The sequence below is a fragment of the Saccopteryx bilineata genome, chromosome 9 (assembly GCF_036850765.1).
Source record: "Saccopteryx bilineata isolate mSacBil1 chromosome 9, mSacBil1_pri_phased_curated, whole genome shotgun sequence".
NCBI classification, from domain to species: domain Eukaryota; kingdom Metazoa; phylum Chordata; class Mammalia; order Chiroptera; family Emballonuridae; genus Saccopteryx; species Saccopteryx bilineata.
The window spans coordinates 33,322,652-33,346,905 of record NC_089498.1 but is presented as its reverse complement, the minus strand read 5'-3'; the positions used below and the strand labels follow the sequence as shown (position 1 = coordinate 33,346,905).

Sequence of the window (24,254 nt, the reverse complement as noted above, 5' to 3'; positions counted from 1 at the left end):
GCACACTCCCATGTGCATGTCAACACACATGATCCCTGGCCCTCTTCCGCCTTTGGTCAGCACTGCCTCGTGTTTCTGGAATTTCTGAATCTGACAAGCTCACAGGCTCCCCTGGCAAACCTGATTCCCCCGCAGTTTCAGAAAGACTGGCAGTCTTTGAGGTATCAATCCTGGCAGCTCTACAAACCAGCAGCAAATTAAATGTGGCTCTCAGACCATAAATGGGGGCAGCAGGTTTGAACTGGTGGCTTGTTTCTGGAACATGATAATCCTGGGGCAGGAAAGAGAATGGCCTAAGGGGACCTGTAGCCCAGAGGAGCCGAGACAACTGAGATTTCAGGCAGTTTGAAGTAGGAGTGAGGAGCAGACATGTGTCCCCATTGAGATGTATCACCCTCATTACCAACACTCCAAAGTAAGATTCCCGTGTGGGGGCGGACATGCGATGGAGCCAGCAAAGTGCAGGAAATAGGCGATGAAAATCATTCAGCTGTCTTATCTGTTCTACAGCGGGATCAAAACGGCCAGTTTTAAATCAGGATAGTGACAAAAAAGGAAAGAAATCTCAGTGTCAGCTTCCAGAGCTGTGGCTAACTTTGGGGACCGTCAGAATCACAAGACTGATCGCCGAGGCAAAGCTCTGGGCTCAGCTCCCACGGATCCCAACCCAGTGGGCTCGGCGGGGGCCCCAGGGACCCGCACTTCCCATTTCCCAGGTGACTTGGCTGCAAGTGCTCAGAGCAAACACATTTTGGGAACAGCATCATTGAGCAGCTCTGCAATCATATCTGACTGGGCCCAGTCCCATAGCAACCAAAAAACATACTCCAACCCCCCACCCCATAGCAACCAATACCCTGCCATGCCAGGCCTCTGCCTGGGAAACCTGTGGCCCAGACACCAGGCTCTTGCTCCCGTCTATGTGCGTGTCTTTACTTCCCCTTTATGCTGGCACGTCAGCTGTTCTGGAAAGAACAGGCAAGGAGAAATCTGTCTCAACTTGGGGCAGTAAACACGAGGGCTCGTGACCCCCCAGGATGGGCCGCTGAGCCAAAAGAACTCTCTCTCTCTAGACACTAGGTTTGCCACCTCCACAGTGTCCCCAGCAGAGAGTGGGAGCAGAAGCTTTTCCATGGCTCCAAGGGCATGCAGTCATGGCTTGAAGTAACACTAAATAACATGGTGAGAAATGGCTCCATTTCACCTCCCTTTCTGTCCTCCTGGGGACGTCTGTCTTCAAGGCTTGGTGCACGGTCCCTGCCTCTCAGCAGCGAGGGAGCTGGCCTCCGGAGTCCAGCTGACCGCGGGTGCTCAGTCCTACAGTGACTTCATTTATGGCATGTGAGGCTTGTTTTCCAATTATGGTAACCACACAGTTTCCAAAACTTATTTCCAGTTTTCAAAAATAAGCCAAGCAACAGAATAGTCTTGGTAAACAATAATGTGGGCGGTGTGGGGGTGTGCCGAAACTGATTTGAGTCTAGGGGACAGTCGTCACTGTGTGTAGGCTTTGTATGTACGTACTGCACGCACACCGGGCATTCTTCTCAGCACACATGACCTCGTTCAATCCTCACGAGCAGCAAGGAGGTAGATATTTGTCCTCATTGTACAGTTGGGGAAATGAAGGCACAGAGAGGTACAGCAGCTCGCCCAAGGTCACCCAGCTCTCAAGTACACAAATATCCCCACCCCAAGCAGCAAGCTGGCCTGTGCACGTGCACAGCACGCCCCCGTGTGTGACCTTGCAAGCTCCCCTGGACGCACCGGATCCGGCTGGTCTGCTCTTCGATGGCCTCCACCGCACTCTCCACGGAGCTCAGCAGCGACTGGATCTGATTGGCCGTCTCCTTCAGGAGGAAGCGGGTCACAAACTGGTCCACGTTGCTCCCACCCTCATATACCTATGGAGGGAAGAGAGGGGACACTAAGTGTTAAAGGGTTAGGGAGGGAGCTTGGGTGTGGAGTTTGGCACAGAGTTGGGGGACACCTGGGGTTTGTCTCTGCCTTGCAGTGGGAAGGGGGGACCCCATTCCACTACTGCCTCTTGCATCTTAGAGGCCATAGAGCTCCTGGATCAATGTAGGGGCTATGGACTCAGAGGCCAAGGTTTGAGTCCTGGCTTCACCACTTACTAGCTCTGTGACCTCTATAGCCATACCAGCAGTCCCTGTAGTATATATCTTACAAGGTCCTAATGAGGATTAAATGACAAAATGTATATAAAAGGCTCAGCACAGTGCCTGTCACCTAGCAAATAATAAATAGTAGCTGCTATAATAAAGATGATGGTGGTGATGGTGACCACAGTGAAAATGGTGATATGATGATGATGAGGTTAATGACAACCGTGGTGATGGTGGTGACGATGGTGGTGGTGACAATGGTGTTTGTGGTGATGGTGGTGGTGGTGGTGATGGTGATGGTGGTGGTGATGGTGATGGTGGTGGTGACAATGGTGTTTGTGGTGATGGTGGTGGTGACGGTGGCAATGGTGGTAGTGATGGTGATGAGTGGTATTGTTCCTGATGTTGGTGACAGAGATCAAGTATTAGGGGAGAAAAATTTACAACCTCCTCTCCCCCTTCCTCCTCCAAGGAGGATTCTTTGGGCTCCTGGGCCTTCACACTATTACTCAGGGAAACGACAGACAAGAATCTAAACAGCTGGAGAGCGTAAACTGGCTCCCCAAAGAAAGTGCCTGAGACGCGGTGCGCGGAGGGCGGGGGGCGGGGCCACGAAGACAGAACGCGGAGGAAAATGTGGATGAAAAGGGTTTTCTACAAGGTTTGCTCTGAGATGAGAGAAAGAATTTCCCCTTTTGTTAAGAAACTGCAGCAAAGACACTTCTTAAGGTTTCTGGAACCAATGAGTTTCTTTGGGCTGCAAAACGCTTTCCAGTGGAAGGGAGAGAGCTCTGGTTCAGCTGGCCACTCAAGGGTGATAACAATCGAAGCGACGCTGCGCTGCGTGGGGAGACGCTGGTCCCGGAACCCTGGGCTGCTCCCCCGCGCCAGCCAGCCCTGACCGCCCAGAGTCACCTGCCCTGGGAAACCTTGGAGCTCTGCCCAGTCGCTGGCGAGGCAAGGGAAAACAGGGCTCTCAAGGAAAGCATATTAAACCATCCATCACTCTGACTGGGAATTAATTAGCAGTAATTACACAATGGGAAACAGAGCTAGAGAAGACGGAGAAATGGAGGCTGGGGCAGATGGTTGGGGCGCTGAGAGGCCAAGGGAGGGGCACCCACAGAGCGGAGGCATGGAGGTGGACATCCTGGGCCCACCGCCAGACTAGGCACGCTGGAGAGAGGCCCCGACAGAGAATGAATCTGTGGCCGAAAGCATGTGAGTTTCTGGTAACTGAACGCATGCAATGATGGATGAGCCTTCCTGGCAGACAGGTGAGCTCACGCACAGCCCTGTGCTCAGTGGGCTCTGGACGAATGAATGGCTAAAATCGAACAAGAGGACCCAAACATGTAAACACAGAGAGAAAGGCTGCCAGAATCCATCAAGCAGAAAAATGAGCTAATGTAAGTGGGTTAAAAGCCCCCAGGTCAGTGACTGCGGGTGTGGTCTGGTCAGGGGTAACTCTACCTAGTTAGCTGAATTCCAAAAAGACAAGTTATTTTCAAAGGAATAAAAATGCCATGTTTACAGATGTCTCATCCACAGAGTCGATCCTCAGCTGAGAGGCCAGGTCCACAGATCACAGAGTCCGGAGGGAAAGGGTCAGATGCAGGAATTCGGCATGACACGGGCAAATTCCTCATCTGCCGTATAATAGAAGGTATTCGGAAATCTGCAAATCTATCAAATTTTACCAGATGAATACTTTTCCTGCACAGAATGCCTACAAATTTCCCCCCAAACCATCTAGGTCGAATCAGAGTTAGAATTCTTGAACAGGGAAGTTGTGAAATGATGGTGATCACCCAAAGGAAGCATTAAGATTACAGAAGTCAGCTCATCTGGTTTGAGCACAGCTCGCCAGCTTGAGCCCAAGGTCACTGGCTTGAGCCCAAGGTCGCTGGCTTGAGCAATGGGTCACTCACTCTGCTGTAGCCCCCTGGTCAAGGCACATATGAGAAAGTAGTCAATGAACAACTAAGGTGCGTCAACAAAGAATTGATGCTTCTCATCCTTCTCCTTTCCTGTCTGTCTGTCCCTATCTGTCCCTCTCTCTGTTTGTCTCTGTCACCCACACACACACAAAAGATTACAGAAGTCAGGAAGTAAAAACATTTATCACTCACTGTTATATTTTAATTACACTGGATTAAGTCAATCAAGAGTATGGAAGTATGGAAAAATAATTGACAGTCTCAAAAAGCTCTTGCATTTTACAACAGGGAATAGGAAATAATTTTATTAGCTAGGGTTAGTAGGATTATGAATGTTAACAATGTGTATGACTTAGAAGTTGCTAGTGAAATGAAAACTACAATGTTCATCTTCAAAGTCAGACTCAACACTTTAAACAAAGCAGACCATCCAAAGCTCAAATGTCAGAGACAAAGGAAGCATAGAAGGAGATGAGAGCAGTCAGGCCAGACGGATCATGACAATAAGGAAACGCAGCCTGAACTTCCCCACGTGAGGACACAGAGCCAGGTCTGATCAGATGAGACCCAGCTGGAGGCACATGCAGACGGAAGAACTCACCAAGAAAAGTCAGTGCAAAGATTCTGCAACCAAATCTCATCAAACAGGATAAGTGGCAATATCATCATCAAGGTAGAATGTGAATGAGGAAGGATTACACGAGGAGGGTAAGGACATAATGACAAAAGGCATCACGCATAACAAGAACAGAGTGTTATTAAATCCTCCTGCAGTGGGAGAGGACAGTTGCTAAGCACGGCTGTGGGGATTCAGACAGATACAATCACTTCATAAAGCAGTTCTGCCTTATAGCAAGAACCCGACACTGCTCATGTTCTTCGGCCCAATAATTCTCCCCTTTTGATAATCTATCCTTAAGAAATAATGCAGCCTGACCTGTGGTGGCACGGTGGATAAAGTGTTGACCTGGAATGCTGAGGTCGCTGGTTCAAAACCCTGCACTTGTCTGGACAAGACACATATGGGAGTTGATGCTTCCTGCTCCTCCTCCCCCCTTTCTCTCTGTCTCTGTCTCTGTATCTCTCTCTCACACTCTCTCTTCTAAAAAATGGATCAAAAATAAAGATAATATTTAAAAAAAAAAAGAAATTATGCAATAGGTGGACATATATTTATGTACCCATATTGTTCAAAACAGCAAAAAATGTGGAAATCTAATATGCTCAGCAAAAGAAGAATAGTAAGTAAATTTAAATATGACTATCTAGGTCCTGGCCAGGTGGGTCAGTGGATAACACATCATCCCAGTGCGCCGAGATCGTGGGTTCAATCCCCAGTCAGGGCATGTCTATCTAATAAGCTATCAGCGAGTGCACAACTAAGTGGAATAACTAAGTAGAACAATGAGCTGGTATTTCTCACTCTCTCTCCCTCAGATCCCCTCTCTCAAATCAATGGAAAAATAATTTTAAATTAGAATATTTAAATCGATGCTTCTGAATAGTTTTAAGGAAAAAGATGTTAAAAATTTTAGGTAGAAAAATCAGAAAATAAATATTTGCACACAGAACAATATTAAATATATTCAAGAGCCTGACCAAACGGTGGCGCAGTGGATAGAGCATTGGACTGGGATGCAGAGGACCCAGGTTCGAGACCCTGAGGTTGCTAGCTTGAGCACAGGCTCATCTGGTTTGAGCAAAGCTCACCAGCTTGGACCCAAGGTTGCTAGCTTGAGCAAGGGGTTACTTGGTCTGCTGAAGGCCCACGGTCAAGGCACATATGAGAAAGCAATGAATGAACATAAGGTGTCAAAACAAAAAACTGATGATTGATGCTTCTCATCTCTCTCCATTCCTGCTGTCTTTCTGTCCCTATCTATCCCTCTCACTGACTGTCTGCCTCTGTAAAAAAAAAAAAAAAAAAAAAAGTCAGATAGTGTGATATTTCTGGCTTTATTCTAAATATATTAAAGAAATACATATGGAAAAAAGGCTCAAAGGTAATAAACTAAAATGTTAACTGTAGTTAGGGACAGTGAGAATTAGAAGTGATTTGAAATTTTTCTTTACACTCTACTCCCAAAAATTTACATGTTGAGTATGTACCATTTATATAATAAAAATATTATACCAAAGGTCTACAGGTATCAAATAACGTGGCTAAAAAATAGAAAGGAAAAACACTCAAAAGATAAGTTGTAAAACACAACTTAGTGTGAGAAATTAGCTCATTACTGTCCCACAGGACAGATAAAGTAGACAAAATAAATAGTGTCAGGAAAAAGTGTGAGTCTTAAAATGGGCAAAATGATTACTGGGTTTCTTGTCTAGTTCACCCATCTGGGTTCTCTCCATCTTTCCTGGTGTTGAAGCTATTTTTAAGATCTGAAGGTGTAAACAGAAAGAAAAATTAAGGAAATAATTCTATTCACTATTGCAACAACAAAAAATGAAGTACCTAGGAATAACTTTAACCAAGGAGGTAAAAGACTTGTACCAGAAAATTATATGATATTGAAAAAAAGAAATCAAAGATATAAACAAGTGGAAGCATATATACCTTGTTCATAGATAGGAAGAGTTAATACCATTAAATGTTCATACTACCCAAAGCAATCTATACATTCAATGGAACTCCTGTGGAAATACCAAAGGCATACTTTACAGATCTAGAACAAATATTCTATAAATGTATATGGAACCAAAGAGAACCTCAATAGCCTCAGCAATCTTGAAAATGAAGAACAAAGTGGGAGGCATCACACTTCCTGATATCAAGCTATACTACAAAGCCACTGTAATCAAAACAGCCTGGTACTAGTATAAGAACAGGCACACAGAACAGTGGAACAGAACTGAGAACCCAGAAATAAATCCAGGCCCTTATGATCAGTTGATATTTGACATAGGAGGCAAGAGTATAGAGTGGAGTAAAGACTGTCTCTTTAATAAATGGTGTTGAGAGAATTGGACAGGTACTCCCAGAAATTTACATGTTGAATATGTTCCATTTATATAATAAAAATATTATACCAAAGGTCTACAGCAGGGGCCCCCAAACTACAACCCACGGGCCACATGCGGCCCCGAGGCCATTTATCCGGCCCCTGCCGCACTTCCGGAAGGGGCACCTCTTTCATTGGTGGTCAGTGAGAGGAGCACATTGACCATCTCATTAGCCAAAAGCAGGCCCATAGTTCCCATTGAAATACTGGTCAGTTTGTTGATTTAAATTTACTTGTTCTTCATTTTAAATATTGTATTTGTTCCCGTTTTGTTTTTTTACTTTAAAATAAGATATGTGCAGTGTGCATAGGAATTTGTTCATAGTTTTTTTTATAGTCCGGCCCTCCAATGGTCTGAGGGACAGTGAACTGGCCCCCTGTGTAAAAAGTTTGGGGACCCCTGGTCTACAGGTATCAACTTACACCATTCATAAATATAAATTCAAAATGGGTAAAAGACTTAAATGTAAGTTGTGAAACCATAAAAATACTAAAAGAAAACATAGTCAGTAGACTTTCAGACATTTCTTAAAGCAATATTTTTGCCAATATATCTCCTTGGCCAAGTGAAATAAAGAACAAAATAAACAAATGGGACTATATGAAACTAAAAAGCTTTTGCACAGCAAAAGACACCATTAACAAAATAAAAAGACAACCCACACAATGGGAGAACATATTTGCAGATACATCTGATAAGAGATTAATAACCAAAATTTATAAAGAACTTATAAAACTCAATATCAGAAAGGGAAACAATCCAATTAAAAATGGGCAAAAGTACTGAATAGACACTTTTCCAAAGAGGACATACAGATAGATGGTCAATAAGCATGTGAAAAAATGTTCAACATCACTAATCATTAGAGAAATGCAAATTAAAACCACAATGAGACATCACCTCACACCTGCCAGATGGCTTTTATTAACAAATCAACAAACCACAAGTGCTGTTGAGGGTGTGGAGAAAAAAGAACCCTCCTGCACTGCTGGTGGAAATGCAGGCTTGTGCAGCCACTGTGGGAAACAGTATGGGAATTCCTCAAAAAATTAAAAATAGAACTGCCTTATGACCCAGTGATCCCACTTCTAGGACTATATACTAAGAATCCCAAAACACTAATTCAAAAGAAGATATGCACCCCATGTTCATTGTAGCATTGTTTACAATAGCTGAGATCCAGAAACAGCCCAAGTGTCCATCAGTGGATGAGTGGATAAAAAACTATGGTACAGCCTTTCCAGGCAGTGGCACAGTGGATAGAGCGTTGGACTAGGATGTGGAGGACCCAGGTTCAAGACCCCAAGGTTGCCAGCTTGAGAGCGGGCTCATCTGGTTTGAGCAAGGCTCACCAGCTTGGACCCAAGGTCGCTGGCTTGAGCAAGGAGTTACTCGGTCTGCTGTAGCCCCACAGTCAAGGCACATATGAGAAAGCAATCAATGAACAACTAAGGAGCCACAACGAAGCATTAATGTCTCTCATCTCTCTCCTTTCCTGTCTGTCTGTCCCTATCTGTCCCTCTCTCTGACTCTCTCTGTCTCTGCCACACACAAAATAAATAAATAAAAATATACTTCACACTTTATATAAAAAAAAGCACACAAAAAAACTATGGTACATTTACACAGTGGAATACTACGCGGCCATAAAAAGGAGGAAATCTTACCTTTTGCGATGGCATGGATGGGACCTGGAAACTAGTATGCTAAGTGAAATAAGCCAGGCAGAGAAAGACAAATACCATACGATCTCACTTATATGTGAAATCCAATGAACACACAATAAACTGAAGAACAAAATAGAAGCAGAGGCAGGGTCACAGGGAACAGGTGGACAGCTGTCAGAGGGATGAGGGAAGGGGGAGGAGGGGACGGGATCAAAGAAGGTGAAAGGATTAGCCTAATTTTATATACATGACACATTGACACAGACAACAGGGTAGCAATTCCCGGGGTGGGGGGTAAAGTAGGGGGGAAGGGGGCAGAGAGGGGAAATGGGGGTGGAAAGAGATTTTGCCTGGGTCACAGAGGGCACGATGCAGTGTATAAAGGGTGTTATATCGAGTGGGACACTTGAAACCATGTCAATACAATAAATTAAAAATAAAAATACTTGAAGATGTAAAAAAGATAGTAATGCAAATAATTCCCATCCTAGAAATGCATATACATTTTGTCTGGCAGAATGTAATGGACTTTTACCCCGTGGACAGTGACTACCTCTGCATTTACTCACGGCTTCATTACAGAATTCCTGGTTCCTGTACACATGGCATGTGCTCTTTGCAGGTTCCTTTGAGCCAACTATAACCTCTTACTGGGTCTTGCGTTAATGAATGAGTTAAATAAGATCTCGGGCATGTGTGTGTTTTATATTTGTCCAAGAGACACGATTTTACCTTGTTTGTAAAGTTGTCTTTTAACAGCATAGATTTCATAACAAAGAATAGATAGTGATTTTCAAATTTTGAAAGTCTAATCCACATCTTCTCAACCATCTATGAGATACTTATAAAAAATGCAAATAAAGGCCCTGGCCGGTTGGCTCAGTGGTAGAGCATCGGCCTGGCGTGCAGGAGTCCCTGGTTCGATTCCTGGCCAGGGCACACAGGAGAAGCGCTCATCTGCTTCTCCACCCCTCCCCCTCTCCTTCCTCTCTGTCTCTCTCTTCCCCTCCCGCAGCCGAGGCTCCATTGGAGCAAAGTTGGCCCGGTTGCTGAGGATGGCTCCATGGACTCTGCCTTAGGCACTAGAATGGCTCTGGATGCAACAGATCAACGCCCCAGATGGGCAGAGCATCGCCCCCTGATGGGCATGCCAGGTGGATCCCGGTCGGATGCAGGCGGGAGTCTGTCTGACTGCCTCTCCGTTCCAACTTCAGAAAAAAAAAAATTCAAATAATATGTCATGAAGAAATCACAACACACTAAAAAAAATAGTGTAGAAACCTTACCGGTCACTTGGTTTTATCCTAATGCCATTAAATAAAGAATGAGCAAGGGCAGGGCACAGACTGTTAGAGAATAATACTAAGATCTATGGTTGCAGTGAAAATACCATTCAAAGGTGAATGCTTCAATTCAAACTCCATCATAGAAAATTTAAGCATTCTAGTTCACATGTGAAAAAGAACAGCAACAATAAAGAGACCTAAGGAAAAAGGAAGAAGAAAATAATAATGGTAAAAACTATAAACATGGTAGAAAACATCATGAAATGTGAATAAATGTACCAGGGGCTGGTTATTAGAATGACAAATGAAAATGAGCAGAACTGTTAATATAAGTCTTTAAACTGTAACAAAATAGGACAAAAATTAAATAGAAAACTGAGCTACAACAGTAGACATTTTATTGAACTTAATCTGCATTAAGTGCCTGTTTTGCATCAATGTTTAAAATTTTTTTTAAATTCTAAGGACATACGACACAAAATTGATAAAACTGACCATGCCTATGATAGTTTTGTTTAAAACTACACTAAAATGGACATAAGAAGTAAAAAATGTAACTAAAACTATTTTAAGGCTTGACCTTAAAATAACTACTAAAATAATCCCCTCCCCTGTTTAGTACCTTGACTCAAGCCTCATAGATAAACTTTTCTAATTTTGAATAGGAAACCAGTTCTGTCAGAGAAACTGATTCACACAGAAAATATCCAAAGCCACCTACAATTCATTCCCAAACTATCATCAAGTTTTAACTCCTGAATGAGACAGAGACGAAATGCTCAGCTGGTGACGAGCATTCGGCCATGTGATAAAAGAATAATGTCCCAATTAGGGTTGATCGCAGGAAGCTAAGAGTTGTTCAATAGGAGAGAATCTAATAATAGAATCCACCCCATCAATCGCTTAGGAAAACTCACATGATCATTTAAAAAAAACCCAAAAAGGCATTTGAAAAAATTCACTGCTACCTCCGAAGACAAAATTTAATGAAGAGAATGCAAAAATAATTTTTGAACAGGCGAAAGAGGATCCCCAAATAAGAGCTGGTATTAATATGATTAGTGGAGAAGTACTACAGAGATGCACTTGAAGCAAAACAAGGATCCTGACGTAGCACTTTCGAATGCTTTAGGATTTGGGAGAAATACAAGGGGACACGACAGAGAAACAGGAGGCGCGTCAGAGTGAAGAAGGTAACCAACGTAGTTCATAACTGATGCTCTGACTGCATTTCGGCAAAAGCAAATTGAGTCAAACTGAAATCAATGGATGCAAGACATACATTTGAAATAATCAACGAGCTGCGTTTCTACACAAAAAATTGGTGAGAAAATACACAAGAAAAAAAAGAAGCCTGTCACAAGCTTCAACAACCTACTGTGACCACCACCACTAACAACGCTCCAAAGGCTGCACTGAACATCACAACTGCATGATTTCTGAGAGCAAAACCTCCCAAACTGGTCCATGTTGTACTGGCAGATGTTAAATTCCTCTCCTGAATGAAGACTTGGGTCTCGGCTCCTGAAGAGTTATGACCAAAGTCCCAGAAGCACTTTCGCAATGGCTTGCAACCACACCCCTATTCAAAGCTGAGAAAACTGAGGCTCAAGGAGGGAGTGGCAATCACGAGGAGTCCCACGTGGGTACAGGTGCGCCTCACAGCCTGCTGGGAGCAGATCTGGGGCTGATGTCCTTGTCTGCGTGACTCAGATTCTAGATTCTGGGTCTTTCCATGTTCCATTTAATCTACCTCCCATCTTGATACTTTCAAACATCAAATAGGACAAACAATGAAATGGAATCGGTTTTGCATGTTATTAAGAGACTTTAAAACATCAAGACTCAAAACAGCATGACCCTGGGATTGTGGGCAGTGGAGGCTCAGGGTTAGGCTCTGTTATTTTGGGATAACGAGAAGAAAGGAGTTCTCTAATGCAGTGGTCCCCAAACCCCGGGCTGCGGACCAGTACCAGTCGGTGGGCCATTTGGTACCGGTCTGCAGAGAAAGAATAAATAACTTACATTATTTCCGTTTTATTTATATTTAAGTCTGAACAATGTTTTATTTTTAAAAAATGACCAGATTCCCTCTGTTACATCTGTCTAAGACTCACTCTTGATGCTTGTCTTGGTCACGTGATACATTTATCCGTCCCACCCTAAAGGATGGTCTGTGAAAATATTTTCTGACATTAAACTGGTCCATGGCCCAAAAAAGGTTGGGGACCACCACTCTAATGCACTGTAAAGCTGTAACTAAGTAGCATTTGAAAAAATGCACAGAACTGGTCTTACCTATGCCTGGGCATACAACAGGAGCCTAATAATAAAACTAGTCGCCTTTGCTCTGTACCAGGCCCTATGCTAAGCAGCTTAGAGACTACTTCATTCAGTCCTCATAAGGATCCTACAGAGTGAATGTTCCCATTTTACAGATGGAGAAACTGAGGCTCAGAAAGGAGAATGACCGGCTCTGAGTCCTTCAGCCAGGTCTGACTTTATCAGCTCAGCTCCCTGTCCTCACCTAGCAGATGTGGCTGGTCTTTTCTGAGCTCCCACGGGTCACTGCAAGCCCATGGGTGTCTAGGTGTCCCTCACAGCATGGCCTGCTTCCAGCTCCCTCCCTGCGTGCCTTGGTCAGTGTGCCCAAGAGGCTGCCTCTACTCCTGGCTGGCTGATACTCAAGTCACCCCTGGGCAGGCCTGAAGTCCCATGCTGTGCTCTGTATCTCCTGACAGGTCCCTGACTCAGTTTCCCCTCTTACTTCAGCCAGCAGGTATGGCTGTCTGGCTATAACCTTGTGGGATTCACCCTTCTGAGCCTCTATTTCCATAGCTATGAAATGGGGGGAGTGAGAGTAGCCACCCACTAGGTTGTTGTGAGGATTAATCCTGGCCATCATAGTTCCTCAGTAAGTTTACTGCACCTCTTCGTGGTGCATTGAGAGGACACACCCGGCCAGTCCCTGCCAGCAGCCAGCAGCCCAGTGGGGGTTCACATTCAGAGGCGGGAAATGGAGCCTGGGGGTGGGCTGCTTACACCCGTGTGAGCTACAGCGTAGAAGGCACAGTGACCCCAGCCGGGCGACCTGGCCTCATCTCCCTGCCCTCTGTCTTCCTCCAGGTCACAGGTCCAGTGAGGAGGAGGCGGGGCTGCAGGCAGAGGCTCTGGAGCCACATCAGAGACCTCTCTCCAGGACACGCAGGGAGTCCCTCACTCCTAACGGTGCCACTGCCCAGCTCAGGCTTGGCCAGCTGAGCATTCTCATACCGGACACCGTGGGACTCCTCGGGATGGTCTCATGCGTGAACCTGTCCCTTTCCCTCCCCTTCCCACCTCGGACCCTGCTGTAGAAGGGCAAGAGACGGTCCGGTCAGGTACGAACACCTGTCCAAGGGCCCTGGAGGGCTGCCTGCGGCTCACTCTCCCTGCCCGATTCTGGTAAAGGGTCTCACCCTCCACCCAGACACCAGACACTGGTGGGGGGGATGGGCAGGGCCATTCACGGAGCTGCTCTACTCTCCTCACAGTTTACCTCAGCTCCCTCTAGGAGCCCCAAGCAAAGCCCACCCCAGAGGCAGGCTCACCTAATACCTGTCACCACAGATCCAGGCACCCTTGGGTGTGGGTGCCCCAGAAAAAATCTGGAACCAAAGCTTGGACCCCCGGGGGCCACCCACACCTGCTGACCTTCTTGGTGTAGCCCATGGCTTTTAGGACAGAATGATTCAAGGTCTCCAGGGAGGCCAAGACGTCCTCATAGTCCCCCATGTGGTCCACAAAGTAATCTGGGGGAAGAGGAAGCAAAGGTCAGGGGTCACAGGAGGATTCTGCCTCCCCCACCCCCCACCCCCACCCCATCCCTGCAGAGCCTAGCCAGGCACCTACCACACAGCTCCTTGGTGTCCACGTGGCTGCAGAGAGAGAGAACAAGGGAGAGGGGCACTCAGAAGCTGGCCTGTCCTCCCCCCCGCCCCTCCCCCCCCAGCGTGCACAGCCATGCAGCTGGTAACACCGCCCTCTCTTTCTTTATTCCATACTCGGGCACCATGAGCCTGCTTTATAGGCGAGGGTGCCACAGGGAAATGGTACTGCCCCCTCTGAAGGACCAAGCAGAGATCCGTCTGCCCCTCAGTCTGTCTGACCCCCTCACAACTCCAACTCCTCTCCCAAAGTCTGCTGACCGCATCATGGGCAGAGGGGACGAGGATGGGGCTAATGCTCACCCACCCACCCCACCCACCCCCATCCCCGCATTCCTGCCTGCTGGGTCCTGGGATCCCGGGACAGCCCTCCCTGTCCTCACTCTAGCCCCAGGGTCTGCATTCCATTCCCACAGCACGGATGGAGAAGGATCCGTCCTTCTGCTAGGAAGCTGAAAACGAGGGCCAGCCGTGCTGGTGAAGGTGCATGTGGGGAAGCAGCCTCGGAACAGAGACCTCGGAGGGTGCGTGGTGGGCACCCGGGGACTGAGGGCCTGCAGGTTCTGACACCTGGGCTGTCTGGGCCCTGCGCACTCACTGAGGGAGCTAGGCTGGTCTAGAACAGTGTGCCCGCAACCCAGGTTCAACCGTTTGCTGCTGAGAAACGGCTCCTGTGACCAGTTAAATCTGGTTCAGAGGTTCTGCAAGCTGGCTTGGAGGCTCCTCTAATTTGCATGTCAGTAAAAGTTCTTAGAAGTCTTACAGAAAGGCAGTCTGTTTAATTGTGCTTATTTCAGCAATCTTTCTGAGCTGTGTGAACTGTCTGGACAGAAAGCCTATTTGACATGCCCAGGAGTGAACATTTACAGCTCGTGCTCCGGGGAGTGTGGGAGGAAATACTCCTCAAGGTCTTGAGAGTTTGAACTTCTACAACTCGAGTCCTCCCCACACCGGCTCACATCCTCTCACCAGCCCCCCCTCCCCCCGCACCCAGCTGGCCCAACACAAAAGGCAGCAGCAAAGGAGAATGAATCATCACTGGCTGCAGCCTTTCAAAGCTCCCCAGGGACGGTGAGAGCCTCAGAAACCTCCACCTGGTTTCAGATACAAAGCCCCTCACTGCCCTCTGCAGTAGGTAACTGCTTCTCTCACGTGGCCTTCTCTGGACCATGATGCCCAGATGCCCGCTGCACTGGCCCACCTGGTCCTCGGCCCCCATCGGCTGGGATGCTCGAAGCTGCAGCCTCTGGTCCAGGCCACCACTGTGCTGGGTCCCTTGCAGACGGACCTGGCGGCAGCTCCTTATTCAAACCATCTCTAGCCCGTCTCAGGGGACCCCAACTTATCAAGTCTGCCCCACGCAGCCCCCAGGAACCCTGGTCTGCATTCCAGGGGTGGGCTTGAGGAAGGTGACCAGATGTGGGGTGGAGAAGGGGACTTACCCTGCAGGGGAACCCCAAGGAAAGGGAGAGAGGGAATTAAGGTTGAGGCAGGGCCTGAGTAGAATTTGCTCTTGATTTAGGGGTGGGCTGGGGCAGGAGTCTTTGGTTGATTCTGAAACGCAGGTTAGGGTTATGAGTGGGTTGAAGAAAAGGTTTAGTGTTAGCAGTAGGGTTCAGGTTAAAAAGTAGAGTTATGGGGAGGTGAAGAATGAGGAAGATAGTCAATAATACTGCAATAACTACGTATGGTGCCAGGTGGGGAGGAAACACTTTGGAAAGTATATGATTGTCTAACCACTGTGCTGTACACCTGAAACCAATACAAAGTAATATTGAAAGTAAACTGTAATTGAAAGAGAAAAATAAAAGTAGAGTTAGGATTAGCACTCAGGTATAGTCAGTTTCAGGCAGCATCTGGTGGGATCAAGGTGACAGCACTAGCGTCCGGGATGAAGCACCAGGCACTGGGTCAGAACTGAGCTCCGCAGAAGGGTGACGTGACTGCCACCTTCCCCTTTCACCATCCTGTGAGTATTCTGCAAAATCTCAGGTCTCTCTCTGCTTGGCCACGGGTGCTCAGAAAAGACCAACTTGCCAACGCAGTGGCAATCTGCCCACTCCCCAGATCACCCAGCCGGTGGGCCTCTGACTGCTGGATTAGCGAGTTGGGGACTGTAGAGCCCCGGCCCCCTCCTGAGGGACCAAGGAAGGCGCCTCCTCCCAGACCCACTGGGTGCCCTGCTCAGCTGCCAGGACTCAGCTCACTTGGTGTTGTCCGAGTCGATGGTGTGGAAGAGACCCTCCAGTTCTGACTCGTTGAGGACGCCATCTGCAAAGAAGAGCTGGAATTCCTCCAAGGACAACTTCCCATCGTCTGCGAGGAAGGGAGGAAACAGGGAGAGCGCTGGTGTCTGAGCAACGGGGACACCCCCCAATCCAGACAATTCCCACACTAACAGATGAAACCCATCAGCAATCCCTGCCCACCCGGCTAATTCCCAGATTAACCAGTAAACTCCAGTTCACGGAGAATTACTGACTCATTCAGTAACTTCCCAAACCAACAAACACAAGAAGTAGCGAGTCTGCTGGGCCTCCCTCAGCAGGAATTCAACGAGAGCACCTGCTCCCTGCTGGGCAGCCTCCTCTCATCTATCCTGCTGATACACCTGGTGGGCACTAGTTAGAGCAGCACAGCACACCTGGAAGAGGCAGGCCAAAGCAGGGACGTCTCTCTCTCTCTCTCTCTTTCTCTCTCTCTCTCTCTTCCAGATACTCAGGTAATCTCCCCACACTTAAATTATGCCCAACACTAGCGCCCATCCTGATGTGGGGAGAGGGAACGACCCCACTCCACTCTGCACCGTCCACTCGGCAAACTTCAGGCCCAAATCTCTGCGCGGTCTGACATGTTGCCAACAGTTGGCACGGAGTTCTCACTGTGCCCCTGAGGCGGCCAGGAGGTCCCTGGGATGGGGAGGGGGTGGGGCTCTGTAATAGGAGTACCACAGCGGATACATGCCACCTATCCCTCCCTCCACCTGCAGTCACCCTGGCTCTAGCATCTGCCAGGGAAGCTCTCACGGGTTGGGGCAGAGGGGCCGCTGAGGGGAGTACTCACAGCAGAACCACAGTGCCTCCAGGAGAAAGTCCTGAAGTTTCCACCCTCAGCTGCTCCCACCTGGCACACCTCCTGAGCAAATTCCCCAAAGCTGATCTCCACCCCTCTGCAGCCATCACCCCCTCCTTAGTGATCTCAGGGTGCTTCCTGCTCCTTCTTAAAGGAGCCGTGTCTGTGGGAGGCAGTGGAGGTCAGAGAGAATGCCAGCCCCTCTATGCAGAACTCCCTTCCGTGACTTCCAGCCAGTCTGCAATCAAAAATCCGTGGGTCAGAAAGAGACACCTTGCCTGGCTGGGGGTGGGGAGATGGAGCCCAGGGTCAGGGCCCATGGGCTGGGAGTGGAGCGCAGGCTGGGTCTGAGGCCCAGGTAGAGGTCACTGAGCAGGGCATGACCTGCCCACCCACACATGGCAGACCTACCTGAGCCCCGAAGTCATTCGTACATTTTAAAGGCTCTGGAGCATTGATCTCTGCTCCCAGCAGCTCTGTGTGGGCTCAAAGCAGGACAGAGGAACAAGCTCAGGAGACGGAGACCCTCACCCTCTGTCGTGACTTCCCTCCCCCTGTCCTGAAGTATCAGGGGCTGGGAGAGAGTGAGAATACTAATGTGAGTGCACACTTGCACCGAGGGAAGGGGCAAGGTCCCAGGGTGCCTCCACCATCCGGCTCAGGTTTCAATGTTGCAGAGGGAGAGCGAGTTTGTAACTTTCAAAGAACAAGAGTCCCCCCCCACCAACCCCAATACACTCACAAGGAAGACCCAAACACAAAACCTATGTGATACCAGCTGTGAAATACTAAACTCTAAGCTGTGGTTCTTCGTAGTCTGGGCAAAAGGGACTTCCCAAATTCCCTGTGGCAGGACTGGGGATAAAAACCAGGAACCACAGTGCAGAATCAGGGCAGAATACTGGGCTCTTACTGCGTATCTGCTCATTCAGTCTTCACCACACCCCATGGCACGATTGTACCAATCACCTCCATTTTAGAGAGCTGCAAACTGAGGCATAGAGCAGTGAAGGAACGGACCCAGGCCCCACAGTTGAGGCTCCAACCCAGGCCATCTGGTTCCCAAGTCTGTGCCCTCAACCCAACATGGGCAGGGTCTTAAGGAGAGACCTCCAGTCACAGGGCTACAAGGAATGCCGAGGCCAAGTCCAGACTCGGTAGAAGTGTGCAATGATTGATTAGTCATGTCTGTGAGCACGGCTGGGAGTCTCCCTGAGCCCTGTCCTCCTGTCTGTCAGGTACCTCTGTCAGACTGCACTCAGGAGAGCAGGCCTCCTGCGCACAAAGCCTTCGTGGCTGACATTTACCTTGAATGTCCCATCATAGCCCTAATGAACCCAGATCAGCTAACGAGGGAAGCAGCCTCTCCTGCCCAGGCCCCCGCCCAATTAGACCAGTGGGCCAGCACCTCCACTCCAGCGGGCCATCTGTAGGTGTCTTCCCTAATAAGCATGAGCTCAGCCTCTTGTCACAGTGAGCTTTCAAATGCCAGGAGCCTGCACCCCTGGAGAGAAATGCAGTCTGGCACCCGCCACCCCAGACCCCTCGGAGCCCTGCTGTCTCCATCTCTGTCAAGGAGTCTGTGTCCCGGGAGGCACAGGATGGGCCAGAGGGGCCGTGCTCCTGTAATCCTGAGGGCCTATTCCCTTCCTTCCAACCCCCACCCAGGGCGCTGCTCAGTCCACACGCCCACCTCCCGCCCCCCAGGCATCTCACTCCTGTGGGTGCTAGGGGGTCCAGCATCCACTCCTGTTCAACAAGTGTGTGCATGTGCCTATGCCTTTGTGCGTCTATCTACACACACACTCACCCTTAAGTGCACACTACCCCCATCCCCTGCCCACACCGTGGTGCCAAATTGTGCTGGGCTGAATCCGAACCCATCTGCCCTCTCCCCCACCGAGACTCAGCAGCCTGTCGCTGGCCCTCTCCAGGCCTTGCTATGTCATCAGTAGTAAGAGGGGTGGTGCTTCCCATCTCAGAAAGAGCAGAGTGAAGACCACACGAGAGGGTCCATGCAGTCTTGGTGCCTAGATGCTGGGCGGCCGTGGCAGCCTCCGCCAGCCCACGGACGCCCTGTGGCACACAGGGAGGGGCAGGGAGGGAACCAAACACCTGTTGACAAGCCAAAGTCATATTCCAAGGTGCTCGGCACACCTCAGCCGGCTCAGGGCTCACTGATTCCTCACAGTGGGCCAGAGCCCCACTCTTCACCCTCACAACAGCCCTCTGAGCTGGGTACTAGCGTCATCCCTACTTACAGATGGGAAAACTGAGGCCCCAGTGTTTGGTGACTGGCTCGAAGTCACAAAGCTGGGAAATGGCTGAGCCAGGGCTTGATCCCAGGCAGTCTCTGTGACAGAGGAGGGTCCCTCGCCTCCCTCCCATAGTATCCTTATTCCACACACACATTAGCCCTGGTGACCTCCCCCCCCCCCTCAGCCACTCAGCAGCACTGGGAAGAAGACCTGAGGCCCAAGGAGGAGGAGCTGGCTAGGCTCCTGTGGGGCCCACAGCTGTGCCCTGGGGGAGGAGCCACAGCCTCTGACGGGGAAACAAATAATAAAGACCGAAGCCCATCTGTGCCTGAGTGGGAACCAGGGTGGCTGCCACCCACGCACGCCCGCACAACCCTGCACCCACTTGGGCGCACGCACTCCAGGCAGCAGCATGGAGACAGCCAGACATGGCGCTGCAGCGCAGCGCTACACAGCCGCGCTCTCACCGGTGAATACATCCCTCGTCTCCATCCACAGGCATTTACCCAGCACCTACTGTGTGCCGGGCACTGGGCCCGCGACAGGGACGAGCCCCTTCACCCCTTCTCCTATCTCTAAGACTCTTCAGGCCTTGATGCCACCACCATTTCTTGGGTCCCACTGAAGTCCCCCCAGTCCCTTTCCTTTCTCCTTGCTCCACATGGAACTGAGAGGCCTGGGAGGAGCCATCACTCCCAGGGATGGAGGGCAGAAGTGGAGTCCCCTGGGCACTGACTTCCAGCCCAGGCCTGTGCACCACCTTCCATCCTCCAACACCATGGGGCGGCAGGTCGACGCCCGGGGACAGGGAGGGAGGGATGCTGGGACCCAGGCTAGCGCTGCTTCCTTGGACTCCAGCCTATGCAGGAGAGGGGCGGCCCCACCTGTTCCCCACTCTCCCCCAGCATAGACTTTGGTACTCAATTAGTATTTTTTCAATAAACGAGCAAATAAACCCTGAATACTGCTTAATTTTCCTTAAAAAATGCCTATTCCCACATCCCCTGCCTGTATTTTCCCAATAGCCTAGGGAAGCAGTAGCCAGCTTATGTGTGTCAGCCTACTTTACAGATGGGGAAACTGAGGCCTGGGGAGGGAATGTGCCTTGGTTAAAGCCAGGTCTAGTCGCTGTGTGCCCAGAGTAGTGACAATAGGAAGTGGTACCGCTCTTTGTTACACCTGCGAGGCTCGGGTGGGCCTGGGTAAACCTGGTTCTCCCCGTGCAGGGTGGGGCCTTCGGAGCAGTCAGAAGTGGAGTGTCATGCGTTCTTTGGCAAAACACTGCGCTGCTCACATTGTTAGGGAGGCTATGTGATGTGAGTAGAAGGGCCAGAGTCTGCAGCAGAGCCTTGACTGCCTTCACACAGCTGGGCTACCCTGGGCAAGTTGCTTAACCTCTCTGGGCCACTACAAAATAAAACAGAGGATGCAGCACCAAATGCTTCAAGTTGCTGTGAGGAGGAAGTGCCTGGAGTGAGGCTGGGGCTTCCTCACAGGGTGGTCTCTAGGTCTCCCTCCACCTGGGCTGCCCTGGTCCAGCCCAGCTGCGTAAGGGTTTAAGCACACCAAGCACTTAGCCTAGGCAAGACATCTCGGCATCTCAGACATCCACTCACAGACTCCTCCTGGCGGTCCTACTATGCAGGAACTATGGGAGCCCATTGTACAGAGGGGAAAACTGAGGCACAGAGCTGAGCCAGGATTTGGCCTTCAAGTTTCAGAGACTTGTACTCTTAACCTTTAGGTTCAAAGTTGTCTAGTCCCTGCCCCTGATCTTTTCCTGTGAACTGTCAGGATAGAAAGAGCCAGGCCCTCATTCAGGGGCCAGTCTGGGAGGAATACTCACCATTTTTGTCTGCACGGCGGAAAATCTGCAGAGAAGAAAGGGTGGTTGAGTCAGCCCAGGGCCAGAGGAGCAGGCGCCCTCCAGCGGCCCTGATCTGGTACAGACACCCCACTCCTCCCAGGAGCCCTGGGAAACTGAGCCCCCACTTCTTCCCTCCCCAGGGAGAAGACCCTGCAGGCTGGAATCCAGGGCGGGGGAGGGGCTGGCAGGAGAGGCCCTATCAGCCACGGAGCGGAAGCGGCCGCCCCCTCTCCCTTCTGTGCCGCCAGTCTGCCCACGCCATGCTGACAGACACACGCACACATGTGTGGACACTCGGGCTCACACCATCCACATGCTTGGGAATGCACTCCCAGAGCCACTGGTCCATGCAGTTTCACCCACTGTTGCACGCTTAGCTGCACACCCAGAATTTGTGTCCCATGGATGTAGCCACAGGTCCTACACCCTCACACCCCTCCCAGAAACCCTCCGGGCCCCAGTTTTCTCTAGGGTTGGGTTAAAGCTGAACAGAGGTGTCTGCTAAGGGAACCTTGAGGCTTGGCAACAGAACCAGCATTGGGCAGGATGGGGTTTTTGGGGTGGGGGAGTGAGTAGAGGCAGGTTGCCAGGAACTCAGAGAACCCGTTGCTGCATCAGGCAAGTATAGGAAGGGACAGCTCCACCCTCCACCTCAGCCTGAGCCTGGAGACCAGCTAACTCCTCCTGGACTTTGGGGACCAGGTAAGCCACACTGATGGGAGGAGAAGGTGGCAACAGCCCCTCTGACCATCCCACCTTCGGTCCTTCCCTGAGGTCAAGGAAAGAAGCCCCCCCAACAATGGGGCAGGCACCCAGTATCAGGCACCTGGGGCTGTGACAAACTGAAGCAGCAGCTCAGAGGGCTTCTCAGACATCACCCCATTCCTTAGCTGAACCCCGATTCCAGAGTACCGGGCAGGAGCCACCACAGCTGGGGCAGAAAGGGGAGCAGTTATCAGAGCACCCAGGCCCTCCTCAAAGCCTCAGCCTGGGCACCCCACACCCCTTCTCCTGCTGACAAGGTTCTTTGAGGCTGGGGTCCCACCCTCAGGTGCCCACTCTGGGTCTGGGTGTTAAGTGAATGACACGACCACAGGACATGGCGCCCGGAGTCTGTCGGCACTAGCGCTGAGCCCCACCTCTGCTCATCACCCCATTTCACTGATGAGGAAATGGAGGCTTAGAGCCCTCACACGGCCCTCTAGAACCCTGGAGAGAATCAGGAGGGGTCAGGACAGAACTTCCCTGCAAGGGCGGGGCCTAGGTCTGTGGACCCCCTGCAGGCCCCGGGCTTGCAGCTGTGAATTCTGCTGGGGTCCTCATGGAGAGGGTCCAGTGTGTGCTGGGCTGTGCATGTGTGAGTGTGTGTTTGGGAGCACCAGGACCACAAGGTCTCCTGGCAAAGCTCTCCCCTCCCCTCCCTGCCCAGCCCTCTGCCCAGCTGCGGGTTCCAGGAAAGGAGAGAGGAAATGCTCACTCCCCACACTCACTTGGATCTGTGGTACACACACACCTCTCAGAAACCTACCACACACATGCAAAATCCACCCCAACCCCCATCCTCTGGCCACCTAAGACACAGGACCCTCACTGGGACATGCACAACCCACCGCCATGCTGGGGGTGTGGGGTGGGCATTGTGAAGCCCCTCCACCTATTCCTAGCACTCCACAGGGCAAGGCCCCCTCCACTGCCAGCCACCCTGCAGAATCTCCCTTCCACTTGGGGAGTGGGAGGTAGGGATGGGCTTCCCAGAGATGGACAGTTTGGGTTCCAGAGAGGATGGGGGGGGGAGTGAGTAGAGAAGAAGGGTGGGGTGGGGAAGGGAATGAAGGACAGAAGGGACTCAAGTGGCATGGGGTTCAAATTCAGGGGCCATGGAGGTGGGTTCCAGCTCTACCAGTAGGAGAGGGAAAGACCAGTGGAACCAGAAAGACAGGTAGGGAGGGAGCTCCCCTTTCAAAGAGGGGGTGGCAGGGCTATAGGGTCTTTGGGGGTGAGAATAGGGCTCAGGGTCTAGCGAAGAAGAGAAAGGTGGTCTCCGGAAAGTAGCAACTCAGGCAGGGACCCAGCGTGGAGAAGAGGATGGGGTTGGGGGCAGTCAGGGGCTCCCGTCCTGGGAAGGAATGAGGGCGAAGGGTGACGAGCAGGGCTGGGGAAAGATGGGGATTTGGCCAGGACAAAAGTAGCGGGGCGGTGGCAGGGTCGAGGGGGCTCCAGGATCCTGGCTCCCAGAAGGTGGGAGTCCAGAGAAGCTGAGGGAGGGGACGGGAGGAGGGGGTTCGTCCTGGTCCAGGGACGACACTGGACTGGGGACGAGCCTGGAGTGGGATGGAGACCGATCAGAACGTGGAGGGGCTGAGGGCTCGCGCTCTGGGACGCAGAGGGGCCAGGTGCGGGTCCTGCTCTGAGCTGCCCAGGGCAATGAGCCGGGGGCCTCGCCGGTCCCAGCGGGGACCAAGGAGGGCGGCTTCGGGGTCTTCCCGTGGGAAAAGGGGGCTTGGGGTCCCGGGCCGCGCGTACTCACGTCCAGGATGACAGCGGTGCCCCCGCGCAACGAGGCGGGGCCCGGGCAGGGGCCGGGGTCCACGGCGGGGGCGTCGGGGGCTTCGGGGACCAGCGGCACCCGGGGTTCGCCCATCCTGGCGCCCACCCAGCGCAGCAGCCCGCCCAGCGCCCGGCCCTGCGGCGGCGGCTCCCTCAGCAGCCTGTGCGCGCCGGCCCTGCACAGGCGCGCCGCCCGCTCGCACATCGCGCCGCGCTCGCCGCCGTCGCCGTCGCCGCCGCCGCCCGGAAGCCCGCCGACCCCCGCCCTCCCGCGGCCCGCTCCCGCTCCCGCGCGACCCCCTCCCCGGCGCCTCCGCCGCCCGCGCCGCCCCGCCCTCCCTTCCTCTGTCCCCGGGGCTGCGGCCACCGCGGGGACGGGCCGGCGCGGGGGGACCAGGCGGGGAGGGGTGTGCGCTCCGCCTGGACCCTGAGCCACGTGCCCCGTGTCCACCGCCCCCCCTTCCCTGGAGGCTCAGCGCGGCAGCAGAGGGCTGCCTGCTGGGGCTTTGATCGGGGGGCTGAACCCCGACCCGTCCTGAGAGGGGGCTGCCTAATA

General features: G+C 51.2%; 1 protein-coding gene across 1 annotated transcript in view; it reads right to left on the bottom strand.

Moving 5' to 3' along the window:
- NECAB2 (N-terminal EF-hand calcium binding protein 2) overlaps nucleotides 1-23,903 on the bottom strand; it is a 34,844-nt gene extending 10,941 nt beyond the window's left edge. The window contains exons 1-6 of the mRNA XM_066243601.1: nucleotides 23,679-23,903; nucleotides 21,131-21,155; nucleotides 16,162-16,270; nucleotides 13,920-13,945; nucleotides 13,722-13,819; nucleotides 1,768-1,904 (exon numbers count right to left, since the gene is read on the bottom strand). Coding sequence (XP_066099698.1) covers nucleotides 1,768-1,904; nucleotides 13,722-13,819; nucleotides 13,920-13,945; nucleotides 16,162-16,270; nucleotides 21,131-21,155; nucleotides 23,679-23,903 — 620 coding nt within the window. The remainder of the gene's footprint in view (nucleotides 1-1,767; nucleotides 1,905-13,721; nucleotides 13,820-13,919; nucleotides 13,946-16,161; nucleotides 16,271-21,130; nucleotides 21,156-23,678) is intronic.
- Between the last annotated feature and the right edge of the window lie 351 nt (nucleotides 23,904-24,254).